The sequence below is a fragment of the Dipodomys merriami genome, unplaced genomic scaffold, assembly GCF_024711535.1.
Source record: "Dipodomys merriami isolate MVZ:Mamm:240054 unplaced genomic scaffold, mDipMer1.0.p SCAF_25, whole genome shotgun sequence".
NCBI classification, from domain to species: Eukaryota; Metazoa; Chordata; class Mammalia; order Rodentia; family Heteromyidae; genus Dipodomys; species Dipodomys merriami.
In genome coordinates, this window is record NW_027203937.1 from 21,975,642 (window position 1) to 21,984,900 (window position 9,259).

Consider the following 9,259-nt stretch of genomic DNA (forward strand, 5'->3'; position numbering starts at 1 on the left):
AATTTTTTAATATGTGCTTTTTTATAGCTGTATAATGTGTCCAAAATGTCTTGACTTCATGCAGGAAAAGAACCATTAGAAATGATTCCAGTAGAAAATTATTTGTTTAAATGAAACAACTTTAATTTGAGCTAAGTATGAAGTGCTTTTTGCATAGGGATTGCACTGGCAATTCAATGTGTATATAAAATACTATTTTCTGTTTCAAAAGCATAAAAACAATAAATCAATTTTAACAGTTTGCAAAGCAATAAGTAAAGTCATCGATACCCCTAATTTAGAATTTTTATTTAGCTGAGTATCAGAAACAAAATGACTACTTCTCGGAAATGGTTTTATTTAGCTGATAGCTATTTTGCAGTATAAAACTGTGAAATACTATAAAATGTTAGCATTAAGCAGGTCAATGGAAGCCAGTTTCTATTTATAGGTAGGTTTATGGACCTGGTTCTTACAACAACTTAATTTCATTATAATGCAGTAGGGAAAGGAACAGGCAATCAATCTACTGGGCTGAATGTTTGGAATTCACCACTTCTATGCAGACATAACCATGTTTTATATTCATCACCAGATTGCTAACTCAGTTCTATACAACAAAAATTATATCATTTTGGAATATAGATAATATAGTAAACTATAGTAAATATAGATATATATAGTAAATATATATAATATAATAAACTATAGTAAATATAGATAATATAGTAAACTATAGTAAACTATATCTATAATCATAGTTCAATGGGTAGCTAATTCTTAGCTGTGTACTTACCATTTAGGAATCATGTAAGTATTTATGAGCTGATACCTGAGCCTTTGTTGCAACAGCTTAACTACTTTGTTTCCTTCTAGTACACTCAGTCCTCCTGTGGTTATGTTCATGTAGCTAGGATTTTATTTGGCTTTAATGTCATATATTATATAGATTGAAGAAAATGTAAATATAAAGGGATAGAGACAGTATAGGACGGAATTTTGAGGGTGCTTTTGCTAAACTTATTTTTAAAATTATAGATGAATCATCTTTTCATGTACTGGTACTTGTAAATGCTTATGTGATGAGCAATGAAATCACTACATTTATACATTTTTTCATGTAATCTATTCATCTAGATTGGTCCTGGCAGCAGCTCCATTGTTTGATGGATTTCCTAGTAGACAGGAACCACACCACAGTGACAGAGTTCATTTTATTGGGCTTAACACATGATCCAATCCTTCGAGTCATCCTCTTCATCATCATCCTGTGCATCTACCTGGTGACTGTATCTGGAAATCTCTGCACAGTCCTTCTCATCAGAGTCTCCACCCAGCTCCACCACCCCATGTACTTTTTTCTTGGTCATTTAGCTTTTGTGGACATCGTGTTTTCATCTTCTGTCACACCCAACATGTTGGTTAACTTCCTGGTGGACAAAAATGTGATCTCCTACCATGGATGTGCCATCCAGCTGGGTACAGTTGTTTCTTTTGGGGCAGTTGAGTGTTTCCTTCTGGCTGCCATGGCCTATGATCGCTTTGTGGCCATCTGTAACCCACTACTGTATTCAACCAAAATGTCCACACAAGTCTGTGTGCAGTTACTTATAGTAGCTTATACCAGTGGTTTTCTTAATGCTTCTTCTTTTACCATTTCCTTCTGTTCTTTACTCTTCTGTGGGCCTAATAGAGTCAATCATTTCTTCTGTGATTTTGCTCCTTTAGTTGAGCTCTCCTGTTCTGTAGACAGTCTTTTCATACTTTTCCCCACTTATTCTGCTGGCATTGTAATTTTGTTCACAGTGATTGTCATAGCCATCTCCTATATCTACATTCTCATCACCATCCTGAAGATGCACTCCACTGAGGGCCGCCACAAGGCCTTCTCCACCTGTACCTCCCACCTCACTGCAGTCACTCTGTTCTATGGAACCATTATATTCATTTATGTGATGCCCAAGTCCCTGTACTCCACTGACCAGAACAAGGTGATATCTGTGTTCTACATGGTGGTGATCCCCATGTTGAACCCCCTCATCTACAGTCTTAGGAATAATGAGATTAAGAGTGCACTAAAGAGAGAGCTAGGTAGGAAACTATTTTAGGAAGATCTGCTATTTTCTAATCTTTGCTATAGACATAATAATCCATAGATATACCTAAAAGAAAAGAGTCTTTCTTGTCCTATATTTATTTATTTACATGCAAATATCATGGTGAACCTTTTAGAAAAGATGGTGATTGTTTTCAGATCATGTCGTAAATAAGAGTTTCCTATGTTACCTATGTAAAACCTCACTAAATTTATATTAAAAACAAATGTTTTTCATAAAACAAACTTTACTGCAAATCTTTTTATGGTTTTGTTAATGTATTTCAAGTGGTATTCACTGCTACATCTTCAGGTTGCTAAATATTATTGTTTAGATGTTAAGGTCTACAAAGTTAAATTGTGATTTGTGTTTTTTTCAGTTGTGATGGAAGAATTGAAAGTTTGAGCTGAGTGGTAGTTCTTTGGCTTATAGAGAACAGAGTATAAAAGTTAATGGTCAGACCCAAGTTTATTCTCCTTCAGTTTTCTTTTTTTTTTTTTGGTCAGTCATGGGGCTTGAACTCTGGGCTTGGGCACTGTCCCTGCACTATTCAGCTCAAGACAAGTGTTCTACTGCTTGAGCCACAGAGCCACATCTGGTTTTCTGGTAGTTTATTGGAGATAAGAGTCTCAAGAACTTTCCTGCCTGGGCTGGGTTTGAACTTTGATCCTCAGATCTCAGCCTCCTGAGTAGTTAGGATTACAGGCATGAACCACTGGCACCTGGCATCCTTCAGTTTTCTTGATGAGCACATGGGCAAATGGTTTTTCTCTACTATGTCCCTGCCATAATGTGCCACCAAAGACCCAGAATCAACTCATTATGGACCAAAACATCCAAACCTGTGTGCCATGGTAAACATCTTATCTCTTTAAGTTAGTTATCTCAGCCTATTTGTTACATTAAATGGGGAAGTGACTAACACACATTTCAATTTTGTCCATTTCAATGCAATTTATCCTGAGATTAGCCTGGTATGTGTATTTAGGACTCAGCAAAGTGTAAGAGAAATGCAAGGAGGGAACATAACAATTCTTGAAAATTTCTTCTTGTAGAAAAAATATCATTGGGGAATGATCTTTGTGGACACTTACATTCTTGCTGTGGTCAAATTATGGGGTCTGTAAAGAAGAATAGGAGGGACTATCACCATCTGTGATTTCCACTTTCTGGTCAAAACAGGTGAGTTTTTCTGTTGGGCAAAGCAGGGAGTTCTTGGCTTCTAACGATTGAGTGGAAGACAAACAATTTCCAAGAAAAGCATTCAGTTTATAGTGTGATGCGAGTGAGACTGTTACAACTAAACTTTTAGTTGACTTCATGGATGGACCCACATACGGCTGACGTGGTAATCCTTCCCTTAAAATTGTTATAAACCCCTGGAGAGACACCTTCCATTTTTACATGCTGGAACAATCATCTATAATGCCTTTTCTTCTCCTCTCTTTAAAGTATTTCAGAATCAAATACCATGTAAGTTAATGATAAAGTCAAAGATATTAGTCTTTTAATTTATTCACCTCTTCTTTCTTCATATATTTAAGAAATATTGTGAATAATTCTTATATTCAAGACACTATTTGCACTTTTCATGCTACAGTGAAAGAGTCAAGATGGAATATAAGTTTGAGTGTGGGATCAAGACAGGAAATGTAAACCATATAGATCATGAGAGAGGAATAAATTCCCTGGAGAAAAAAATAAACAGAGGCAAGTGTGGGAGGTTGATGTGCCAGGGACAGGACTGGTCAGTGCAGGTCTCAGTGGCCACTAAGCACCTGAGCAAGGGTGGCAGGAGGTGAGGACAGTTCAGGTTGAACAGAGTGCCATCTCCCTGCAAGGTTGAGTGTAATATCCTACTCATACATATAAAATTTTCTTGGGGGTTCCTGTCCGACAATATTTTTTGGTTGTTTTAATTAATCCAATGGTGAGAGCCATTGGAATAAATGATGAAATGTTAATTCCATCTTAATATGCTAATTGACTTTCAGAAAATAAGGAATTGCATTACCATACAATAGAACACAGAAAATAGAATTGAGGTATTACTTCGTGACAACAGAACTTGACAAGTCAAAAAAAGTCTTACTAACACAAGGCACTAGTACAGGCTGTAGATTTTGTATTGTTTTGGTATTACAGAGCCAAAGTAAAAACAAAAGCTAAGTGAATGCACTGTGAAAAGCTTGACATATTTCACATTATATATTCAGAATGAAGGGAAACAGGAAGTAATCAGGCCTTGGACAGATATGCAGCCATAATGCTCTAGGAAATCTCAGACCTTGAGATGATAAAATCTGTGAGATGATCACTCTAATATTATATCAGGGTAAAATGTGCAAATAAATGATTAAATTTTTATTAACCCTATCAATTATTAAGTCAAATATGTCTAAGTCAAAGAAACCAAGATACCAAGAATGAGAGCCAGTAGAAACAGAAACACTAAGTTTGAGCATATAGATATATGATAATCAACACAGTGAATAATATGACTTTATTAAAAAGGGAAAGAAAGCTCCAGCTCCTCAGTTCCTGAGATTCTGAGACATAAAATTTAGAGTTTCTGTGCATCCCAGGCTGAACCTGGGGCCCTGAGACTGTCATCATGACATAACAAAAACATATTGATATGCACTTTAAGCATTATGCATACCATTTGGATGAATATGAGAAATGAAGTAAAGCAACATTCAACATAGAGAGCATTCAACATAAAGTAAGAGAGAGAGAGAGAGGAGAGAGAAATTTGATAAGACAAATTCTAGTTATAAAACTCAAAAGTATATAAGCTAATTTGCATACTAGAAAAATATTTAAAACGATAAAAGTTGCATTTTTCAATTAGAAAAGAATAACAATATAAAGTAATATAAAAAGGAAAATAATTATAAAGTGAATAACAGAAATTAATTAAGTAGAAAGTCAACATTCAATGAAAGAGAAAACAGGTAAATACTTGTTTCTTCCCATGGTTTTGTTACCTGTTTTCATGCTAAAATAAAATGAAAGTACAAAATCCAAACAGCCAAATAGAGAAGGTAAAAAGCAATACAAATACAGCTGCAACAGCTATTATTAGGAATATAGGTAATTATAAGCACTTGTATGTAACAATTGATACTATAGATAAACTGAACAATTGAAAAAAACAGATTTGAAATCAGCTCCAACAGAAAATAAGCAGGATCATTTGATCATTAAAGAACTTTAATCAGGTTATGAAAAAAAAGCAGTCAGCAATGCCTTACTGTTAAATTTTATTAAATACTAAAGACATTCAGTGAAATAGTAATTAGACCCTTATGTAAGTTCATTGAGACTAGCAAGTGCATATTTCAGTGCAATAATTACATCTGAGATGTCTTGATACTGAAATTCAACAAGCAAAAAAGATAGGTCCCAAGGTTTCCCTTATTTGCAATTACTAGGATATGTCTGAGACAAGCAGAAACGGTCAGATAAGTTGATGTTAGGTGAAATGTACCCCAAGATAAGGACTCAGATGGGTTTTTTTTCTTGCTATGTTTCTAACATATTTTTAAGATGATTTTTTTGCCTGAAAGAAACGAAAACATTAAAATACATATTTAAGGGTTCGTTTTCCTAACATCACATTATCTGACCTTTTCCGCTTGACTCATACCTATACTAGATATTGCAAATAAGGGAAACCATGGGACCTATGTTTCTTTGGGCCTGGCTTACTTCACTTAATATAATTTTTTCCAAGCCTTTCCATTTCCTAACAAATGGGGAAATGTCATTCTTTCTGATGGAGGCATCTTTCATGCATGTGTTTCTAACGCATTTATAAGATTATTTCTTTGTTGCTTTGTATGTCCCTCCCCCACAGTGTAACCCCTGCTTTCACTTTATTTGATGTCAGTATAACATGTGGAGGAGATGGGGACAAACAAGTCGTTTAAGGATTCAGGTGGACCTGTTGCAACAAGGAGAATTACAAAATGTCATGTCAAAGCAAGCTTTACAATGTCGGTGTGGGGGGGGGGGAGGGGGGTATGATTGGGTGGGGGGGGAGGGGGGAGGCTGGGAAGGGAGGTGAAGGGTAAACAAAGGAGGAGGCTGCAATGCTTGGTAAGAAATGTATGCATTATCCTGCCAATGTAATTGTAACCCCTCTGTACAGTATGTTCTCAAATAAAATAAAATTAAATTTAAAAAAAAAGATGATTTTTTTGTTGTTTTGTATGTCCCTCCCCCACGGTATAACCCCTGTTTTCACTGTATTTGATGCTGGTATAATTTGGGGAGGGATACAGGTGGACCTATTGCAACAATGAGATGTACACGTCGTTATGTCGAAAAACGAACTTTACAAATTTGGCCGAGGGGGGGGGAAAGGTGGGGGGGGAGTTGGGAGGGCAGGGATGATAGGGGAAACTAAGGAGGAGGCAACAATGCTTGATAAGAAATGTACTCATTACATTGCTCATGTAATTGTAACCCCTCTGTACGGTATTTTCACAATTAAAAAAACTTATTAATTAAAAAAAAGAAAAAAAAAGAAAATGCGATTATACTCCAGCTTCATTTTTATGAAAATAGACAAAAATACCTTACACAATATTAGCAAACTTATCAATAGTTTATGAACATCATAAAGTATTAATATAATATTAGGTTTATTCTAGCAAGAACACATAGATTTAATTTAAGACAAGAGAAATTGTAGTAATTAAAAAGAATTAATCAGAATTTAATTAAAGTAAAAATATTCTGTTAATTTGTTTCCCTGACAGTAACAATAAATGTCATCAGGCTTGGTAAATGCCATGCAGTTTCAGTTAGAATTGTGGACAAATGTACTTCTTACTATTTCATACTAGATCATAGGAAAAATATAAAAATCCTGAGCAGTATTTTTGAGAAATGTGCTACATGTTTTATGGCCAGTACGAGATCCTCAGAAAAATTGTGTTAACATCTTCAGACCATATAAAGAAGGTATCACTATGGACTTTGCAGTATTTACTTTTTCATTCACCCAAGTATTTGATAAAACTATGTAACTATTAACTGATGAGGTTGTAAAAATACTACATCTATACCTATATATATGTATGTATATGTAGTGTGTGTGTGTGTGTGTGTGCGCGCACGCGCGCGCGGGCGCGTGCGCTCACGCACATGTGTGTGTTGGGGCAGTCCTGTGGCTTAAACTCATGGCCCAAATGCAGTCTCTGAGCTTTTCTGCTCAAGGCTAACACTATAACACTTGAGCCACAGCCACAGTTCCAGCTTTTTTTTAGTAAATTGGAGATAAGAGTCTCATGTACTTTCCTGCCTGGGCTGGCTTTGAACTACAATCCTCAGATCTTAGCCTTCTGAGTAGCTAGAATTATAGGCATGAGCCACCAGAACCCAGCTCAAAATATATTTTGAAATAATAAAAAAACAGAAATTATTTATCACATTGAAGATGTGATAGAATACATCAGCAGGAGAGTAGATCAAACAGAAGAAATAAATAGTAAGTTCTTAGGCAGACAAAATACAATGTTGGATCCAAAATATGGAAGAGCAATAAAGAGGAACAAAGCAAGCTTACAAGAAAGATACTTGGATGAACATTAAAAGGACAAATATGTGTATTACTGTAGCTCAGGAGGGAGAATACCTTTAATAACTGGGTTAAAGATCCCCCTTCTTCACCCTTTATTGTTTCAACCATTACCTAAAATCACACAAGGAACTGAAATTAACTAAATTTATGTGCCTTCAGAGGACTTAAGATCCAAACTAATAAGTTGCAGTAAACATTTTCTTTTTGGAAAAAAGACTTTTAAAGAATTTTTAGCAAATTTTGTTCTCCAAAAACAGTTTATGTTCTTAATCATATATGATCTCAAAATGAACTATGCTTACTAAAAATTTCACTAGGATGATTGTAGGGCCATCTCAGAAAATCAGTTTACTTTTTGGTATAGTTATAATTATTATTTCTGTAATGAAGCTTAGAAAATACCAAACCTAAGACATTTTCCTCCCAAGCTCTCTTTTCAGAGCCCCCTTGATCTCATTATTCCTGAGACTGTAGATGAGGGGGTTCAACATGGGGATCACCACCATGTAGAACACAGATATCACCTTGTTCTGGTCAGTGGAGTAGCTGGATTTGGGCATCACATAAATAAAGATAACCGTCCCATACAACAGAGTGACTGCAGTAAGGTGGGAGGTGCAGGTGGAGAAGGCCTTGTGGCGGCCCTCCGTGGAGCGCATCTTCAGGATGGTGATGAGGATATAGATGTAGGAGATGGCTATGACAATCACTGTGACCACAAGGATGGAACCAGCGCTAAATGTGGAAAGAAGTATAAGGACACTGTCTTCAGAACAGGCAACTTCAAGTAGAGGAGTAAAATCACAGAAGAAATGATTGACTCTGTTTGAGCCACAGAACACTAAAGAAAAGAAAGAAATGGTAAAGGATGAAGCATTAAAACAACCACTGGTGTAAGCTACTATAAGTAACTGCACACAGACTTGTGTGGACATTTTGGTTGAATACAGCAGCGGGTCACAGATGGCCACAAAGCGATCATAGGCCATGGCAGCCAGAAGGAAGCACTCGACTGCCCCAAAGAAAACAGCTGTACCCAGCTGGATGGCACATCCATGGTAGGAGATGATATTTGTGTCCACAAGGAAATTAACTAACATGTTGGGTGTGACAGAAGATGAAAAGACCATGTCAGCAAAAGCTAAATGGCTGAGGAAAAAGTACATGGGGTGGTGGAGTTGAGTGGAGACTCTGATGAGAAGAATTGTGCAGAGATTTCCAGATACAGTTACCAGGTAGATGCCCAGGATGATGATGAAGAGGATGACTCGAAGGACTGGATCATGTGTTAAGCCCAATAGAATGAACTCTGTCACTTCAGTGAGGTTCCCATCTACCAGAGAATCCATGAGGTAATATGGTGGTGTCAAACAGATCTGCAGTGGAAAGATTATTAGTACATCACATTATCATTAATATGTACATTCAGATTATTATAAATAATGTATCATTCAAATTTTATGTTGCGTTTTATAATTTACCTTTGAAAGTGCGTTGTATATTTATGTGCAATGAGTCTTTCTACAGTTTAAAAATTGTTTTTCTTAAACACCAAAAAATTTCTTCAAATGGTGTATATCTTTATGCATTT

The 9,259-nt window shown here is 36.0% G+C and overlaps 2 protein-coding genes across 2 annotated transcripts; one reads left to right on the forward strand and one right to left on the reverse strand.

Moving 5' to 3' along the window:
- Positions 1–1,145: 1,145 nt before the first annotated feature.
- On the forward strand, positions 1,146–2,087 carry LOC138836269 (olfactory receptor 5P6-like). The gene has a single exon (XM_070034761.1). It carries the CDS (start codon positions 1,146–1,148, stop codon positions 2,085–2,087), a length of 942 nt encoding a protein of 313 aa, XP_069890862.1.
- A 5,988-nt stretch (positions 2,088–8,075) lies between these two features.
- LOC138836270 (olfactory receptor 5P6-like) lies at positions 8,076–9,021 on the reverse strand. Its single transcript, XM_070034762.1, has one exon. The coding sequence runs from the start codon at positions 9,015–9,017 to the stop codon at positions 8,076–8,078; it is 942 nt and encodes a 313-aa protein (XP_069890863.1). The 5' UTR covers positions 9,018–9,021.
- Between the last annotated feature and the right edge of the window lie 238 nt (positions 9,022–9,259).